The sequence below is a fragment of the Daktulosphaira vitifoliae genome, unplaced genomic scaffold (assembly GCF_025091365.1).
Source record: "Daktulosphaira vitifoliae isolate Bord-2020 unplaced genomic scaffold, ASM2509136v1 Scaffold_3, whole genome shotgun sequence".
NCBI classification, from domain to species: domain Eukaryota; kingdom Metazoa; phylum Arthropoda; class Insecta; order Hemiptera; family Phylloxeridae; genus Daktulosphaira; species Daktulosphaira vitifoliae.
The window spans coordinates 21,198,499-21,220,201 of NW_026099574.1; the positions used below are offsets into that span (position 1 = coordinate 21,198,499).

A 21,703-nucleotide genomic window follows, 5' to 3' on the forward strand; every position below is an offset into this window, starting at 1 on the left:
TTGTATTTATTTACTAGATGTGTTATTAGTTTAATTAGTTACCTTGATATTTATGAATTAATTATTTACATACAATCAATTAACTAAAAACCTGTAATAACTTCCTAGGTATTCTATTCTAACGATGAATTTAGAAACATACTATTTTGCATATTGAATTTAAACGTAGTAACTTGTAAATAATAATTATCTCTACAAGCACAACCATTTTTATATAGTGCAATTACAACAAATATTGTATGATTATAATGAGGTATTATTTTTAAGGAAATTTTTTCATACGTTTAAGTGATGGTGGCTAATTATATTTAATATTTCTTTTGAAATTTCGATAGCTTCCTTGTATTTAATTATAAATTGGTAATAACAATATAACTATGAAATTTCTCCGTAGTAAATAATATGCATATTTACGAAGTGTGGTAGTCTACGATGTTTTGATAAATCTAATAACTTTTGATCTCTAAATAGTTTGCGTAATTTTTTTTTTTTATAATTTATGCATTCCTAGTTTAGGTTAATGTCATAATTTTGACTAGTTAATTTTAATATTAAAAAAAGTTTATTAAATTTTTTTTTAATTTCAAAATAGCCATTTTTTTGAGATTTCCTTATAAAAATTTAAATGAGCAAATAATACTTTTAGAATGAGAACTTATTAAGTTAAAACTATTTAAAAACATAGAGTATTAAAATAATTACCCAGAGTATTAACTTAACCCGCTCACGCCACATACTATCTTAAGGTGTAAAATGCTTGTAACTCAGTATGAACTCATCCTAAAATTGTTATTGACCCATTAAAATTTCCTGTAATAAAAACTAAAAACCGGCTTATTTAAAATTAAAATTAAAAAAAAACCAATGCCCTGTGATGTCATTTTATTATATTGCATTATAATAAAAAAAAATTTATTTTTTTTATTGTTAAAAATAACTAAAAAAATCAGGATTTTAACGTAATCTCAGAATGCACAAGTTATTCAAAAAAATAACAACGCAAAACATTTAATAGATCAAAAGTTGCTAGATTTGTCAAAGCATTTTGTATTTACAAGTTATTTACAAACACGACTTTAGTGTAGGTTTGAGTTGATTTTCAATTTTAAATTAAATAAGAAAAATAAAAATACTATAATTTGGATTTTATAAAATATTCATATCATCCAGACATCGGAAATGTAAGAGACACTGATTAGTTGTGAAACCAGATCGAATATCTCGAAAAAAATAATGCGTTACACGTCTTCTAATTACAAACGGGTTAGACATGTCAGTGAGTACTATAAACGGTAAGCGGGTAGTGATTCAGCTAAAGGATTAGCAAGATTGATATGACAACTGCAGACAGTCATGATATTGGTCCGTGTGTTAAGTACATAATGTACTATAACAGCTATTGTTCGTATTAATGTTATTAGGCTATTCAGACGCAGTCGTAAATGTTAATTGTCTAGTATGGTCAAAAGAAAAAAATCCAATTCAAGAACCTCCACGAATTATTTTTTGTTGAAAAAACTCGTAAAATTACATACTTTGGTATGTATCTCATTGTAGTTTCTAAATACCGAGATGTAAATCAATAGAGAATTTCTATAATGGATTTTTATTGCAATAACAACGTAGAAAAATAGGCGGATACAAAGGTTTATAGGATAGTATATTTTAATATAAATATGTAATATGCATTATGATAGTAGCTGTTCCAGAAGTAGATTTATATTCTTTATTTATTCTTTTGTGGATAACTTAAGGCGCCGAAATCTTAAGAGTGTCATTACGATGTTTATAATTGTTATTGTTTACACGTAGTTAATAAATATTTCAAGGATATTATTTTCTGGTCAACTCGATATTCGGAGGCGTTTTCAAATATTGGGCGTACGGATCGCCTGAGTATGGCATTGAATAGTTAACGTTTTTATTGGATACAAATAAGTTTTATTATTGCTGAGCGCAAATATAACCGTGTGGTATTGTTTGAAAACGTGAAGTATTTTAATTAAATTACTATTGTATAAAATAGAAGTAATGAAAAATGATCGTTATTCACATCAAATAATAACAAACATTGACTAGGGTATATTTAAACATTTGTACTAATTTGAAAAAAATATTTTTTTAGCATTTTTAAGAGAAGTGAAAATTTATTATTAAATTGAAATTTAATCTAGTACATATTTTTAATTATAAATAAATTTATCTTCTCTACATTTATTTCGAATCCCATAAAAATTCATTTATAGCTAAATCACTAAGAAGTAAATTTTAGCAAATAAATAAGAGCACCCATTGAGAACTCAAAAATAATGTAGTAACACAGTCCCTGAATCATATAGACATAATGTTATCTTTTTATTAAAATTAGTAATATATATTTAAATAACAAATGAAGTGTTTTTTACTTGTTTAATATTTTACACGTATATTAAATGTTATGTAACTCAATATTGTAAAACATTATAAAACAATTTTAAATAATCACTAAGGTCATTGAAGACCCGAAATGAATTGAAGAAAAAAGGAATATGATAATGTATCTACGAAGTTTGTGAAACGATAATTACCTGTGAACCTAGTGTTGCCTTAATTAAAAAAAAAAACTATCATTTATACATAAGAGATTATATGGTATTTTGCTGTATCACGCTAGTATTTTAAACTTCAATAATTTTGTAAACGTTATTTATTATATAATCGTTGTCGATAACGTAGAAAACAAAACTGGATTTTATAAATATAAGAAGTCATCTACACTATACAATATTATTTCTTTATTTACTAATTAAAAATTACAATATTCGTGTTACTTTTGTACAAATTAAAAATTATACTTGTTATAATTGACGATTTTCTGTTTAGAAAATAAGTTTTGATTGGATCATGATAGTTAAAAATCATTTAAAATACTTTAAGATAACTATAATAACCATTGCTAGAATGAAGTACTCAAAAAACCCAAAGTGAATAACCCCATTATTTGCTGTTCAAAAATTTTCAAAGATAATCGTTAATTATTTCGAATTATTCAAAGCATTTTAAAATATTGCAAGAATTATGTTCAAGTCGGGGAGAAATCTTGAAATAATGTTTCTAAAATAGACCTGTTGATATTTTGAAAGCAATTCGATTCCTAATATTTAATGAGCCTTTTTTTGTTGGCATAAACTATATCAAGAAGTCATAATTTTTTAACGATCTTTTGCAATAATAGTATAAAAAAAACTTCTAATATACGTTAGACGATCCTCTTACTTAATCTGCGCGCCTGTTTCGCATTAGTACGTAGTGAACATGAGATATTTTTCGTCAAATCAGTTGTTTTTACTCACACCACATGATTTCGTACATTCATAAACGCCGGGAGTCCTTTGTAACCCAGAGAGCGGTCGTGTGTGTGTATGACGTCATAAAATACAACCGTTCACGGTCGACCGGCTGTTTTTGGTTGTTACCTATTGGTAATTATTTTACAAGTGTGTTTTTATCAGTTTCCCATGCATCGAGCCGATTAACATTACAATATTAGCTGCAAGTTCTGTGAAATTTTTTACTACATTTGTAGTAATAATATAATTAGTAGAAATAATTGAGTGAAATGTGTTCCTAATCTGCTAATATGTAAAATATGTATCATAATATATATGTACTATGAAATATGTAAAATGTGTGCGGGTAAAATTCTCTCATAATTTGCAATTTAACGCCTGCATGAAAATAATATTATTGTAACAGACGTACCACTTGTGTCTAGTTTGCTTCTTTTCTATTATTTCGAACAAAGCAGCCGTGGCCAGAAATTATTGTTTTTATTACTATATTTTAAAATTCAACCATGGGTACTTATCGTACGATCGGCCCTGTTTTACCGCCGTTTAATTAATTTCAAACCAAACACAACGTGGTTTTAAATTTATAGAAACAAATTTAAAACAGCTCAGATCATGTTACTTAACGAGTAATATACAAATCAATTGAATTTTAAATATTTATATTTAAATACTTAAATTAATATTCAAATAAATATTAATATTTCAAATAAATAAAGCTCAACGAAAATGATAATGAATTTTTCCTAAATGTTACTTGTAATTTTTTATTTATTAAAACATACTTTCTACATGACAATAGATTTGGTTTGTTTTATAAGGATTCGATAATGAATTATATGAAAACTGTCTGTTTCTCAAAAATGTAACTATTTTTTTTTTTTTATTGCGATACCAAAAACATGAAACAAAATTAATTGTTCTAAGACGTGGTATAATTTATTTTTAAGAATGAAAGAATAATACAATTGTTTTAAAAATAACTGTTGACTTTAAGTCCGCAAAAAAAAATAATTGTAAATAATGTTTCTTCTTTTACCAAAATATATTATTTGTGCATTTGTCTTATACTATATAAATACTACTGTGTTTGGATTTTCTACGCAAGCCATATTTTTACAACTTGTCTGTTACTTAAATTACTATTTTTAGTTGGTAATTCATTAAAAGTTTGTCATTTTATGGGTTTCAACTAAGTTTATTACGTTTCATTGAAAGCCATGCTTAACCCTTAAACTTCTCTTGTGGTAATTTGACATTTTATTTTTCTATTGAAACCACTGTATAATAAAGCTTTGAAATGTAGAAATAGAGTAAGAATAAGTTAACTGAAAAAATTAATAGTGGTATAAAAATATTGAGATCAATTTTTCTAAATAACGTACAAAAGTATAAATTTTTATAATAATGTCAGTATTTTTTTTATGTTAAGTAAACATATAAAGAATTTTATGCGTTGAATAATATTATTGTTAAAATAAAATGAATTTTGGAATGAAATTTGGTAATTTATCAAAAAATCTCGCTGATAAGTAAAATATTTCGTTAGTTAGATATGTAAAAAATACAGGTTAGATAATTTTTCAAATTTAAACAGTAAATTTTTATGAATAACGAATTGTTTAAGTTTTAAATTCTCAATTTTCTTACGAACGAGTACGAATGTTCCTTAGTTAAAAAATTTACGACGTAAAACGTTTTATATTACAGTATTCTTACTGTTTTCAATTTTGTGTGAAATATTATGATAATAATTAATTGATATCAAAGTAAATATTCAATCATTATAACTTCATTATACATTATTATGAAGAGGTGGGATTTAAAAACAATAAGTTTTATGAGAATACTGACTGACTTACTGTTATAGACAGAACATTAAAAATTCTAAAATTAAACTATGATACAAGTTTGCAATTGAAATTTAATACTTATTAATTAACAAATAACCAATGAAAGTTTCTATGTTATGATCTTGTTCAAAAGTCTGATATTGTTACCATTGTTGAAATAAGAAATGTTTAGCTGCCTACCCTTTTAATATACTTCGTAATGAAAAACAAAGAAATAATATGATGAGGAATCGTAGCATACGGTCATTTAGACTATCATATAGATAATACTATTATTCAAAGCGATATAGCTATTATATCATAATGAATTGAGATAATTCTATTCGTGTTGAGTTTTATTATGCCACAAAAGAAACATCAAAAATAGATTTTAAACTATATGAATAAGAGAATTAAAAACTATTAAATTTATTTAAATTATGGTATAATTTGATTACTTATAAATAAAAAAGTCCACAACCACACATTCAAATAAATCGATATACATTATAAAAATAAACTATCATTGACTCTTTGTCTATTAAAATGTTATTCTATAACGTTATGATATTTATTGGTCGTATAAATTTTTTTTTTTTATCTTATGTTTAATTGATACATGTAATATTATATCAATCTTTTCATATTTTTTACATAAAAACAAAATAAAACAAAAAGAATTAAAATGAACAATGTGGACTCAGTGTTTTTTTTTTAACAAACAAACAAATAAATACAAGAACAACATATCTATTTATATGTATACAAACCAGCATATAGTTGGCGTACTTTGTCTACAACGAATTGCGAATAACTATATGTTAATGTTCAAGTCATAATTAGTTAAAAAAACAAAATAATTGTTTAATACCAAGGGGAATAAGGCTTGTTAGATGTCAAGAGACGGTCATTGTGCGCCTGTCGTCGCGGTTTAGCGTCGTAACAGATTTGAATTGTTCATTTAAATGGTATGAATGTGAGTTTGTCCAAACAATGATTTAAGTAATATTTGAATCCACCTTGATTTAGAACAATGATAACAATATATAATGTTGTAATAATTTGTAATTCTTTCGTTCGAAGTAAAATAGCCACACGACTGAAATATATTCAGTACTGTTATTTTACATACTTTGATTATAGATGACATCAAAATCTACACTGGTTAATATATAATAATTTTATTTAATTAAAGTAGCTTACTAAGAATATTTTTTTAATATATTGTACTTGCAATATTAAGGGGCGTGACATGCCATACTGGATCATTCAACCGCCGCCTTAGCGCTGATATTTAGCTGCGTTGTTTGGTTTTGGTTAACCGAATGGGTTACTAATGGGACAATAGGAATCTTAAAAGTAATACACCTTGTCTTCTTACTGGTTTCTTCATCGATTAGAGGTAGTGTCAGATCAACAGTTATTGTAAAAATCCTGTAATCCTTACAACTCATTGTAAGGTAGAGCTGACCCCATAAAGTTGGGATACAGGCTAAGGAAATTATGACTGTACTAGTAATATTCAAAGTTCTTACGAGTTTAGTATTGATTAAAAATATTAATTCTTTATCCTCATTCGGTAGTATTTTTCTAGTTTTTATTGTGAAAAAACATTTGAATTAAATGAATAAACATCACTAATTACGACCATAGCTCGTAAGTTCATGCACTAAAAAACTAAAATAAAAATCATATAAATGTGCATTAAAAACTGGTAAATATGCACTTAAAACAAAGTATATTCTGAAAGAGCAAGAAATATTTGAAATGTATAATTAATTTTAAACAATATAACGAAGTCGGAAATACGATTTTTACGGGCTAGTCAGAAGAATTATACCCTTATATATGTACCTTTATAATATATAGGTACATATATAGGGGTATAATATATTATATAACAACAATGTATTATGTTGTTGTGACAAAAATAAATTTATAGATTTCCATACGTTTTATTACACAGAGTGGTGATAGTGTGGTAGTATTAATTCCAGTGAACTACAGTAAAATTTATAAAATCTACTTGGTATTATAAACAAATAAAAATAAACTGCAAAATACTAAGATTTTGTAAATATATTCGAATATAAAAATAATAATTAAAAAATTTATTTATCTAATATTTTTTTATTAACTTCATTGAAAAAAGATATCCCTGAATTTACATGAAATAATATGCATTAGTTACTCAAAATAATAAACTATGTGACTTTAAATCCAATATATGTAATAATATGCTCTATCAAACTTCATATTTTTATTACTATTGTTATGAAATAGATTTGTAGCTTACTGAGAATGTTTTCCTAAGAAAAAAAAACATGAAAATGAACGAACTTACTAACCCTGTTAATGAATATGAGAAGGACAAAGTAAGTTTAGTTTTATTATGTATAATTTGTTCAAACAAAAGTGTATCTTCGTGTTGAATCCCTAGTCCAAAAGTTTAGAAAATTTTAGAGAACTCGTAGCTAATAGCTACTGCGAAGATAGTTTAGGGTAATAAGGTATTCACCATAACTGGCGTTTCAAAACTATTTATCATAGAGTTATTTAAGTTTTTGTTGAACTAGTCATTTCCTTTGACCGAGAAAAGTTATAAAACAATTTATCTTAGTATGCCGAAACAAAAAAAAAAACAAGCTGTATGTTCGTTTTCAAAAGAACATAAATTAGCTGCGTAGTTCACATTAGGATTAAAGTAAAAATATAATATATTGTATTGTTTACAATCCTGAAGTATTAAAACTTATGTTCAAAAAAACAACTATAAAAGAGCATTTTCTTCTGTATTTTACTTATAGTCGATTCTTAGTAAAATAATTTGATTAACAATCAATTTTTACTAATAATTAGATCAATTATTATACAACTCAATTACCTTAAAAGATTTTCTGATATTTTAATATTATTCTATAGATGTAGCATAAGTAATTATCTTTTTGAAGGTGAAATAACTCGGCGAAAAATAAACCAAGTATAAATTTTTTTACTTTCATTAAAAATGATCTAAAAAATACATATAGCATAGTCACCTTAGATTCGTTAGATAGTTATCTGCTTGTTGAAGATGACAATCACTCGACCACAGATGTCCTAGTAAATAATTTTTAAATTTAATATCCCTCTTAAGTTCGTAATATCTGACAGCTTTAGACATTATTTTTGTTGGCTTAAGTCAATTAACAAGTCTATAGTATGTGATACGACAACTCTTTTAAATCTTAAGAGGATTGCCTGATTAACTAATGTTAATGAATTGTTTATATATTACGTGGAACGGAGGAAAAAGGGTGTAATGAAAATAAGTGCTGATGCTTAAAATAAATAATAATAAAGCGTTCTGCAAAATCAATTTTAAACTTTTAGGACGGGGGTAACTTACATACTAGAAGTAGTAAATAATGATTATCTGATACTACACAAAATAAAAATTAAAAAACTAATATGTGTTTATAATTTGTATTCTGATCTGCATACAAAGAAAAGAAAGAATCTGAGCTGAGTTATTTGACTTTGAATAGAAATGAGATTATTGAAAATACGATGAAATAGTGAATGTGATTACGGCGAATATTTATAAATATAAATGGCAAAAGTATACAAATTGAAAGCAATTTTCACAAATTACCGAACCAATGACTGGAAACACATATATATTAGCGCAAAGTCTAACCACACGAATGGTAGTAAGACTTAACTGAGATATTGGTGACAGAAAATAATAAAAACTGTATGCAATTTATTAATCGAACGACTGGCGATTAAAAACGCAAGAGAAAAAGATTATTGATAACAATATCACTTAAATTAATTTTATCATAATGAGGGATACGTAATTGATGTAGATAACAACTCATTTAGTATGAGTTGTTGAATTATTAATTTTTGTTAACTTGCATATTTATGACATAAAGAAATTAGCATTTATTAAGTTAATTATTTTTATGTGAGAAATCAGTATAAAAAGAAATAAAAATGAATATTGATCATTTGCGTTATTGCAATCTAAAAGTAATTCAAACTTGTACGATTTTTCTTAAACATTTAATAAGTAATTTTTAAAAAAGGTTTCTTGAATATTTCTATAAGATAAATGTTATGAGATGTATTTGAAAATAGTTTTCTCTTCAAGGCCGAACTTGGAGTCTCAGGGCCCCTAAGCAGTTACCATATCAGTATTCCTCTTCAGTGACATTTATAAATTTATTATAGGAAGCGACCGTATAACTTCCAGAACTCTACTTTTTGAAAGTTATACAATAGCTTCGCCCATCTACTTTCCTTAAATACTATAATTTTGTGTCAATGGGGGGTTATCCAAACCTTGTGACCTAAAATGAATACACGCCACTGTTCCTCTTTGGTGTTATATTAAATAAACAATTCTTTTTATCTCTTGGAAAAAAGAAACTACTATCTGAAGTTTCAAGATGGCCCTCTAAAATTGTGGGTTCAAGGAAGCTGCCTTGCCTATCTAGGTCAAAATGCGGACATGCCTCTCTTAATAAATGTTTATATACAATGTATATTCATTCAACCTTTAACTATAAATTAATATTTTAGCTTCGATGCGAAGCGGAGAAGGTATTAATTTTACTATGATGTGTTTTTTTTTTTTTTTAGTCTGTTGCCACTTTTTCTCAGCTCTCACTGGACCGATTTCTTTCAAAAATACATCAAAAGATCACAAATCGTATCTAGTTGAAGACATTACCCTTAAAAATTGAAAAAAATTCCCTCGTTCCCCGCAAATGGGGGAAATATCCAAAAAAATTACAAATTTAAAAATCGCTAATTTTCGAAATTTTTTCACTTTTTTTTCTTAAAACTTCCATAACTTTTTGAAAAATCAACAAATCAACATAATTTTTTTTTATACTAAAACCTTAGACATTTACCTTTCATTTGATATCATTTTTTTGAAAATCTATCACTTAACCTGCTCATTGGGGGGGATTTAAAATGGCAACTTTTTTACAAAAATTAATTTTTTCAACTTAATTTTTGAAAATGTTCCGGAAATACTGCGTCCTTTAAACATATATCAAATTAAAGCTTATTTTATGTACTACAAAATGAAAAAAAAAAATTTGTCCCGACACTTTTTTTTCTACATTTAAACGGCTGCCGTAGTTAAAAAAACACTATTTTTGTGTTAAAATTTTCGATTTTCGATTTTAAATTTTCAACTTAAAAATGCTATAACTTTTTGAAAAATGTATATATCAGCACAAATTTTTTTTTTCTAAATACATTATAAGTACATCTTTCATTTGACATACTTTTTATTAAAATTGGACAATTTCCCCTTATATAGGGGGCGTTCAAAACTTAAAATATTGTAAAAAACATAGATCTTTTTCAACTGAACTTTTGAAAATGTTCCGGAAATACTGCGTCCTTTAAACATATATCAAATCAAAGGTTATGTTATATACTATCAAATGAAAAAAAAAAATTTGTCCCGACATCTTATCTTCTATGTGCAAATGGCTGTCGAAAATTTAAAAAAAAATGTAATGTTTGCGATAAAAATTACATTTTATCGGGATGTTTTTTGTACTTAAAACTGCCATAACTTTTTCAAAAATGAACAAATAAAAATAATATTTTTTTGTATTGAAACCTTAGATATTTCCCTTTCATTTGATATAATTTTTTTTGAAAATCTAACACTTATTCTGCTCACTGGGAGGATTTAAAATAGTAACTTTTTTACAAAAAATAACTTTTTCAACTTAATTTTTGAAAATGTTCCGGAAATACTGCGTCCTTTAAACATATATAAAATTAAAGCTTATTTTATGTACTACAAAATGAAAAAAAAAAATTTGTCCCGACGATCTATCTTCTATACGCAAATGGCTACCATATTGAAAAATATACTATTTTTGTATGATAATTATGGGTTTTGTATTTTATTTTAATAGAAGTTGATGTTGCTTTTGCAATTATCCATCAATTTTTTAAAATTAAACACTATCTACAGATTTGCATCGAAGCGTTTCTTATGATAGTGATTTTAATCACTGTCAGATTAAATCTATACTGGACCCTACTATGCAATGTCTCCACTATGCCGCAACCTCTTTTTATATATAAATTAAATATTTAGGGGATTAAAGCTTTTTTTTTTCCGTTTTCTTAGAAAATTGTTTATTCCATCAGCTTAAAATAGCTTACACAACTGTGTCCCCGAAAATCTGCCTTAAATTAACTAAAAAATATTTTTTACTTATAACCATTTTAAAATTAATAATTAAATGAATTTTCAAACTTAAAGGCATTTAATTTTTAAGTTATATCTTTCACTTAATATGTTTGAAATTATGACTATTTCATTACTAAAATACAAACTGGTTTTACAATCATAGTGAACAAATAAGTTTTCATTATTTTACATGTTTTATTAATTTGGTATAATAATTAAATGTTTGATAACATAATTTTAAAAGAAATATATTAAATTTTGTCATTAGTTAACACTATAAAACATATATAGTATAAAGAAAAGCTACCAGTTGTACTAATATAAAAATATGCATAAAAATATAAGGACAAGTATTAATATTTATAAATTTTGTTTAAAGAAATTTAAAAAGACCTAAGAATGTACAAATTTTTTTTTGGAATATACCGTAGCGTATTTCATAAAACATTTCATTTTAGGTGAAATAAACCCCTTAAACCTCTTAACACATTTATCCAAGTTAGAATACATTACTGAGTTTTCATATCTATATAAAAAAATGTTGTATTGGCTGACATTGTGTTTGGGATAACTTAACAGAATTTATAAATGCATATGTTACGGTCCAATTGAGGAACTATTCACAATGCTAGTCAATGTATACAATGCCCAAGTTTTTTTAGCAATGTATATAGTTATACATATTGTGGGATATTGTTCACATTGACCAACTTCTATTTAGCAATATGGAAAATTATTACCAATACTAATGTGTTGAACATAGTAACAAGGAAATTTAACAGACCATTAGTGCAGTTTGTATGGGGCTGTAGTTGTTTTACCACCAATAGATATTCGTAGATCCCACTAATGACTCATTAAATATGAATTCTCACAAGTCACGAGACATTAGAGATTAAACCTCAATCAAAATGGAGTGACACCAAGGGAAACCAGTGGTGTATCCTCTTAGGAGAGGGTTTTAGTCAGAACCACATGACAAAAATAATTATATGGTGAAGATTTTTTCTTCGTTTGGACGTGGAAGTGAACATTTTCTTATGTATATCTTTCATAATTCGATTCAACAAAAATGATAAAATTGAGCGAAAATGTACGTTGTTTTAAAATAAAGCTTCTTAATTAGTACTCCAGATGTAGTTTCTCCGGATGTCTTCGAATTTTTTTTAACATCATTCACAGGTTTGATGTAAAATTTTCGCATAACTTTTTACAAAAGCTAAGTCGAAAACGATGTTTTTGCTACGTTAACTAGTTATTATAATAATTATTATTTTATATTTAAAAAATCAACATTATTATTCAGACGTTCCACCAGGTTTACCATCTTTAATCATTTTTCTTTCAGAATATATTTTGCAATTTTTTTTTTAAAATAATTTTTAGAATTTTGTAATGTCCAAGATGTACGATTAATGGGTCATTACGTATTTAAATAATTATATTGGGACCGTAAATTCCAAGGGTTTAGAATAATAAAGACAAGTATATGTAAAATGGAATTAATTAATTGTTCTCTTTGTTGAGTTATAAAATTAAACCTAATTAAACAGGTAGGCACATATAATGGGAGACTATGGCGACGGAGCGGTAGTGGTCTTCTCTTGAAAATCCAATCGAAGTGTCCATTAATAAGCTAACCTGTACATACTCACTCTATGCATTGAAAGTTAATGTAAAATATTTGTTGGATCAAAAGTTATTAAACATGTGGAGCATAAGTAGAGGACGATCGGTTTATCATAAACCATTCGATTGCTCTCAATATAAATATATATATAATATTTAGAAAAAAAATAATAGTTTTCTTTTTTACATAAAATTCTTGAATTTTTATTGCTTTTTCATTTATTGTCATTTATTACTTTTTGGATCATCCCTTATAATGTATAGGGATGATAACTTAATTTTTTTTAATTAACCTGTAAAATAGAAAATTATCAAATTAAGAAAATGATTGGTTGATAACTACTTTTGGACCAGTATTTTGGATGTTCTCATTTTTATTCAAAGACGAGACAATGTGTATGGTCAGGAAATGACTAGTGAAAAAAATAACAGCACCCACCCCTCACCTCCAGACATTAGATTTTATATTGTTAATAACTTCTGTAATACTGGTCCAAAAAATATTATCTTTCAGTACTTTTCTTAATTAGATTATTTCATATTTTATAAACTAGTTAAATATATGTTGCAGTTTTAATGAATAAAGTTGATACCTTTTTAGATTATAATGGATAATTCTAAAAAGTAATTATTAGTTGATAATTCAAATTTTTATACTAATTTTTACCGACAAACTTTATGTTTATTCATCTTTTATATTTGTTATTGTAAGAATTAGTTACAAAAATTAATTGTTTTTGGCTATTTATTTTGTTTTAGTCTAAATTTTACTACAAACGTTAGATTTTTCACTCAAGCAAAGTAAATTTTTTGAAATAATATAAGCCAAAAAATTTTTTAATGGATACATTAAGTATTTCTCATTCTTAAGTATATATGTTATTGAATATCTGACCTTTTAATTAACTGTCCACAGAGAGTGTTCAAAATAGCTACTTTTACATAAAAAGTTAGCTTTTTCCACTAAATTTTAAAAGTGTTCAAAAAATCACTTTTTTCATGTTATTAATTTTACTTAAATCTTTTCATGATTACTGTGTATACATATGATGATAATGTGTATACATTACAAATTTGGCATTAATACCATGATAAGAAATTAGATAAGGCAATTATTACTTATCACGCTCATTCAAAAGTATATTGAAAAGATAGCGTTTTCTTCTGTCCTTTTCTCAATACGTATTTCAATGTTTAATACCGTAAAATAATACATGAAAATTCAAATTTTCACAAACTTCAAAACGCTACAGAATATTTACTACTGAATATTAATAAGATGTTTTTTTACTAAAAATTTTCTTAAATTCTACTCTACAAAATAGCTATCTTAGATTTTTTTTTTTACATTTTATTTAAAATTTTAAAATAATTAATATTTTTAATAAAATGTAAAAAAATTAACTATTGAGATATAACTATAGATCTAACGTATAACTATTATTTAAAAAAAAAATCATTAACTGGATCAAAAGTTATTTAAGTTGTCAGTGAGTGGTGGGCCACCCTGTATAGGGTTATTCTATTAATAGCCACTCTATTACAATTGATTTATCTTTAAATGATATTTATGTTAAGTAAATCATTTTTGGTGTTTCTTAGTTTCATACATTTCTCGATTTATTAATTATTGTAGGTTTTCAATTCATCCTTTATACCTTATAAATGTATCAGCTTTTATTTTTAATGGTAACATAAATATTTAATTAGCTTATAAAAGAAAAAATAATCTAATTAAGGAAATGATTGGTAATGACAATTTTTGATCTATTTTAAAATGTAGAGAGGATAAGAAGTGTGAGTTATGTTATTTATATCATTACTCTGTCGCGTAATAATGCCTCGTTTCTCCACTCTTTATTTCATATTTCTATATTTTATTTACTAAATTGAATAACAATAATGAGTATTTATTCATGTATTGTACTTAAAAATCATGAAACTTTAGGTTTTACATAAGGAAATAAGAGTTCATGTTGCCTTCAGATTAATTCGACAATTCGAAAAATCAAACATTATCTATTGATTTGGATCGAAGCATTTTTGATGATAATGATTTTAATTACTGTCAGATATCAAATATACTTGTCTCAACTATATTAACTATTCTTAATTAAAAGTACTTTCTGTAACCTCGACCTCATCTACTACCGTAATAAAAGTTTTTTTTACTGATTCGACGAACTTTAAATTTTAACTTGGTTTTTTAAGTTTTGTTGATATATTAAAAACAGAAATTATAATTTGAAATATTCAGATTGTCCACTTAAATACTATTATAAAATTATTATTTAATATTTTATTTGTGCTAAATAAAGGAAGAATTTTTACAAAAACAATTTTTTTAATAATAAATAAAAACTATATAAAAAGTCCAAAGTATAATTTTTTTTGACATCTTCTGAAATCGATTAGTCTACATTTAATATAGAGGTAGTTTATAAGTTTTAGTAAAATTTAGTTCAATGTTAGAAGTAGTGAAACCTCGATTTTTATAGAATTCATTAAAAATCAAAACTATTTGATTATAATGTGGTTCGCGTTAATATTTGATAAACATATTTATTTATTTGCTATTCAATTCGATGCACAGATTACACGTCCTCTCTATAATTTCATTACAAGTAACGTGCTACTTATAAAACAGTATGTTTAAGTGTGTCTTTCTTATCACCGTCTTGTACACAAAATATTTTAAGGAATCCATAGTAATTATTTATGACACAATGTTTTTTGGCTTCTACGTAATGTGTAGTACTTTGAATAGTAATCATTAGTTAAAAAAAAAAAAAAAATTATATTAAATGTACATCATTTGTAATATTTGGCGAAGATTGTTCAAACCTTTATAGTACTATAAAGGGTTCTACATTAATATACAAGAGGAGAGAATCACCTTTCTTGGATCACTTTGGTCGTTTTAAAAATCTCCATAAAATCATTTTAAGTTCTAAATTTTTAATTATAATAGTTATAAAGTGATATCTAAACATGTAAGCAATAGTTCAGTATACTAGATTTGATTTTGCAAAATTTCTTTATTTTTCTGTTATTTCTAAATTGGTCCAACTTTGGCAACCTGATGCACATTGAAATTTATATACTGTTAAATACTATTTACTTGTTACTTATTCCACTGTTATTTCTGATATATGCCAAATTACTTTGAATTAGATAATCTATATTAAATCATTTAGTTCAAATAAAACTAACCCTAGCAGAAATTTTTATAACGTATCGACAAAGTATGGAGTACTTTAAATGCTAAACTAACATATTAGATTCTCCCTTTCTTAATTTAAAGTTTAAGAATTCCATCATCGTTAATTTTGATTTAATTTGTTTAATAGTATTCATTTTTCGAATAAAAAATGAATGCTATTTATTATACATAGTAATAAATTATTCAAAAATTTCCATACTTTATGTCATATTTTTACTTAACATATCAATTTTACAAAGTATAATTTAAACTAAATTATCGAAATTCATACATTAATTACATTTTTATCCTTATTTAACAAGATTTTCCCATTTAAAACTTGCAAAATAAAAATATAAATTTTAGGACATTTTTTTCAACAGTGTACGTACTATGAAAAATATCAATTTTTCAGTAGAATTATTACTATATATGAATTTTATTATTTTAATTTATGATCATGGTTATTTCTAAACACTTTAAAGTCACATTAAATGAGTAGAAAAGAGTTGTGCAATGCGTATAATTTAGTTCACGTCTTTGTGTCACCCGGAGCGTGACTTTTTTCAGGAAATTTAGAATTCCACGTCCCACACATCTTGGGCTATACCCAGTCTTTTTATTGAGAAATGAGTCAACGTATAAATACTATCCTATGTTTTTAAAATTAACACTTAAGTAATAAAATTACTCTACACGTTCTCATAAGGTGTAATAAATTTATTTTTAATTTATTTTATAGAATCAGTTACTATTTAAGAATATACCTTTTATTAAAATTATTTATATTTTTCACGTGTATTATGAATTTTTTCAACTGGATTGATTTTGTCCAATTGAACGTTAAAATGTCTTATTATTACATACTTTTTAATATTAAGTACATAATAAAATTTTTATCTTTTGAAAAAAATTTATTGTGTATACCCTCATACTTATAAAATTTTATCATAACGATATTTTTAGAATTTCTAAGAATGTATTACTATTTTACTTGATAATTTTGTTTGTCAGTGAAAAAACCAATAAATGTTTAATTTAAAAATTAAAAAAAACGTTTGGTCTTATATATTTTGAATATAACTTTAAAATAGATTCAGAATAAAATTTTGAAATAATTGACTTAATCTTTTTTTATTGTTTAAATCAATTTAAAGTAGAAAGTTTTCAAACTTTATAGAAAACCCTAATTTTATAATTGTCTTCAAGCATTTGTTTTAATTGAACTGCTTTCATAAGTTTAAGATTCAGAACAAATGTAATTTTATAAATTTTTAGTGTAGTTAATAAATAGTTAAAACATATATTTCAATTTATTAGTTGAAACATAGACATCGGGTGTGGAAGGCAGGAAGTTAAGCCCCCTGGAAATTTAGCATAATTATATGCATTATTATATATAAATTTTAAATTTTTGTAAAAAAAATTATATTTACTTCCTTTCCTCCAAGAAAATTGATCACCCTACGAAAATGTGTTGAAAGTTTACTTTGTGTATTTAAAATTTTTCCTGGATATACTTATTATAGAAAATGCATTTGACATGTTTGAAAAATTTTTAGATATTTTTTAGTAAAAAAAAATTGTATTTTACAATATTTGATTTAGAATTGCAATATTTTCAACATTATTTAATATATTATTGGGAGTAATTATTCATAATACAAAAAAATAGTAATATTATATTAAAGTCACTATATATATTGTATATAATGTACAATGTCATGATTAATTATATCAATTTGATTTATGATTGAAATGCTAATGTGGTTTTTCAAACTTCGTGTTTAAATTAAACGCTATAGCTTAAAAATCAGTTATTAGATTTTTTCACTAATTATTTATTACAGAATAATTTTAGGTTGTATAATTAGATTAGCGTACATTAATAGCATACACTTTACTTTTCAACTATAATTATAAATGTATATTAAAAAAATTATACCCGACATTTTTTATTTTATAAATCACATTTTTATGAAGAAAAAATTTCCAACTCATTTAACTCTCATTTTAATTCATTTTGTTCAACAGTACAATTTATGAAAGAAACATTTTTATAAATTCTTTCATGCTATCGCATTAATTATACATTATATGTGCAGAAATGTTAAAAATTAAGTCTAAAAGACTAAAAAAAAACTGAAATATAATAAAATTATTTCAAGACACTTAACTATGCGCATTTATTTGTCATATATATAAATATTGTACACATCCACCCACTTAAATTAAAATGATCTTACTTTTCTAATTAAAACACCTACACAAAATGTAGTTTTTTATATTTATAGTGAAAAGTTCGCAAACTATTTTCAAGTGGGGGTCATAAGTTAGTTAATTTTATATCGTGTATTTTTTCCCGTCGTTGCAACGTCACATCACTTATGTCTTTAATTTTTGTATTTTTATTTTTTTCCATTCTGCAAAAATAAAATGTATAATGATAGTAATAATATTAATATTAAGCTGTCTGCACATTCCGTTGCTACACTTTCCTACTCTTTATTTTGTCGTCGTTGTCAACGTTTGTCCACCGATGCCACTGTATAAACATAGTATAATATAATAACAGCATACGCGACTTAACGTTTAAAAATATCCAACGGCTGCTGTTTGGCTCGTCGACAGGACTTAAGCGCCGGACACAACAGTGGAAGTCGGTAGTCCTCGTGGTAAAACGACGTTGACATCATATACGTTCTTATCGTAATCCGTGTTCATTTAAATGTATATCTGGTGCAAATTTCTATAAAAAAAAATATGATCGGTAATCTGGCTTACTTCATAAAGTGGGATTTTGTTTTGATTGGAAAAAAAGTGGATAAATTTTTTTCTTTCTGACACCATGGCCGAAATGAGGGGTTGCAACGTTATTAGCGAAGGATCGGGTGACAAACAGTCGAGATTGACAATTGACGACAATCCTCAGTGCTATGCGCGAATCAAGAAAAAAGACAATATTGACTTGCGACGCCGCCGAGGATGGACAGTAGTCTTGGGACGCGAAATTCGGTAAACAATTACCTGAGGATTACTTTTTGGTTTTTATTGATGTACACTCATATGTTACCATATCGTTGGGATGTGTAAAGATTTTGTGATGTTCGATTTTCTGTGATGTTTTTTTCTAGAATTTATTTTCGAAGCGCAGTTCAAAGAGCGGCTAAAAATAATATGTGTGCTTTTTACCGTAATGTACTGCCTAGAACGATATTATAAGCGATTACTTTGTTTACAATATAGAAAGAAAAAAAACCAAGAGCTCTTTTTAGACGCGTATAATAAATATGCTGAATTTGATTCTATACTTTAAAATTTATGCTTGTATTTTGTTCAAATATTGCTTTAAGACTTTATATGATGTTTGGTGTTTTTTAGACAGTTCAGTTTTACTTTTTTTCACATATCCAATTTTTTTTTTTAAGTGATTGATGGCATGTTTACGATATCAATCATTAGTTCAGCTCTTATAGTTTAATAGTCATCACATGTGGTGTTAATAAATTATTTTTTAGTAGCACCTACATAATAATTTCTGTTCTTTATTACGTTTCTAATATTATCAAAATAGTTTTTAATCAAAATTTTTTTTTATGTAACATATTACATGTTAAAAAAGATTTTTAACTCATTAAATAAATCAGTTAAGTAAAAACATATTTTATTTCTTAATGATTTAATATTAAAGTAATCCTTAATATATCGCAAAATTTTATTATATTAAAAAAAGACGTATTAATAATAAATTAAAAGATATGTATTGTAGAGATTCAGAAAAGTAGAGTTTTTAGGCAATTTTTAGACTAGTGTTTATTGATACCTGTCAATGATTAAAATCGCTGTTCTAAAACGGCTCCATGCGTATTTATAAATTTTTTTTTAAAAAATTAACATATTTACATAAAATTGAATGATTTTCGTCATTATAGACCGATTGTACATAGAAGAAATGTCGACGAAATCTATTTTCTCTTTATTTATTTATTTATTTTTAAAATAGTATTTTAATAAGTGATAACTTGAACTAACTTTGAACGATTTAGATATTTCGTTGCTTTACAAAACATTTCAAAATCGACTGTTGTTTATTGAAAATTGTATTATTTTTGGCATTAACTTTCGGATATTTTTTTTTCCATCTTAAGGCGTCAGGGTACCGTCCGCTTAATGGTCAATGACCCTTTATTGCCATTAGTATGATGATACTACCGATGTAATAAGAATTCTGAAAACAGATTTGAATTTAGTATCTTGTCACTCAAGTTTGGCAACTTTTTTAAAATTATAATTTTTTTGATCCAATATTTTAAAATGTTCTTTTTTTTTCAAAATAAATTTTTGAAGGAATCACATTGAAGTGATATAATACTGAAGTCAGTAAGTTTTTAAGTTTCGTTGTACTGATGGAACAAAAACGAATAGTTTTTTATGTTCAAACTAATGGTTTACAAAAGTATATTGTATTAGCTTTAATTTGATGTAGGTTGATGTTGTAACATGTTTTTTAAGAACCCTTTTTATCTCATTTAATTATTTTAAAATTAATGTACATTTTGTTTGTGTAGTATTTGTTCAAAATTGTTTCACTAAGAATTTTAGTATGAACTGGTTGAAATAGATTTTGGTATTCATACGTTTAGAAATGTATTTTAGTTCGTAGAGAATGGCTCAAATTAAATTAATTTTAGAATAAAACTGCTAGATTCAGTTTTTGAAAAAATTTTTTAAGCCAAAATTTTATATTATATCATAACAATTAAGAAATTAAAATATAAACATTGCTTTCTTAAATTTTATACATTAATGATTCATGATTATCGTAGAGTGGTTACAAAACTTTTGATTGTTTAAGTCAGTTATATAACCAAATTTTAATACTTGTCTTATATTGGTTATAATTTAATAAAAATTAGAATGTTAGTCGGCAACAACATGAGTAGACGGTACAAAAGTAATTTTTGCTATACACTACATGTGGAAGCTTGCCAGGAATTAAAAAGAAGCTTAAATAATTATTGTCACTATAACAATTAAAAAATTATCATACTACATGAAAAATTTAATTTATGTTGAAATTACGTGCAGTACGTACTGGCTTTAGGCCATTCAACATCTCGTACAAGATATATTTTGGTACCTTGTAAAAAGAAATGTATGACTTTTATTGAATTGTCAAGTAGCAAAAAACAAACATTTTGAACTCTAGATAATATTATGGCTCATTGCATTTTTTTGATTGATGCGTTCGATGCTATCTTCTGATTCGATCATAGCCGGCACTGGATACATATAATATTTGTTGTAAATTCAAATTTCAAAACTTATCTCTTCACTTTAATGTCTCTGGACAATTTTCCAGTACGAATGTTTGTACAAAAAAGACCGGTGTCTTTTAGTATTATCCTTTACTATTGCTAGTATAATTGATTTATTTACATAATAATAATAATTGAATGTTTTTATGCAAATAGCAACTGTCTACCAAGATTTT

General features: G+C 25.4%; 1 protein-coding gene across 6 annotated transcripts in view; it reads left to right on the plus strand.

Annotated features, from left to right (window-relative positions):
- The window catches only part of LOC126901008 (cAMP-specific 3',5'-cyclic phosphodiesterase), a 323,154-nt gene that overhangs the window by 163,981 nt on the left and 137,470 nt on the right, over positions 1-21,703 (plus strand). Inside the window, exon 1 of one of the 6 annotated variants that reach the window (XM_050677105.1) lies at positions 18,904-19,224. The exons of the other annotated variants lie outside the window; for them this stretch is intronic. Within the exon in view, the coding sequence (XP_050533062.1) occupies positions 19,058-19,224 (167 nt within the window). The 5' untranslated portion in view covers positions 18,904-19,057. Of the gene's footprint in view, positions 1-18,903; positions 19,225-21,703 lie in introns of those variants that run through there. 6 annotated transcript variants of the gene reach the window in all.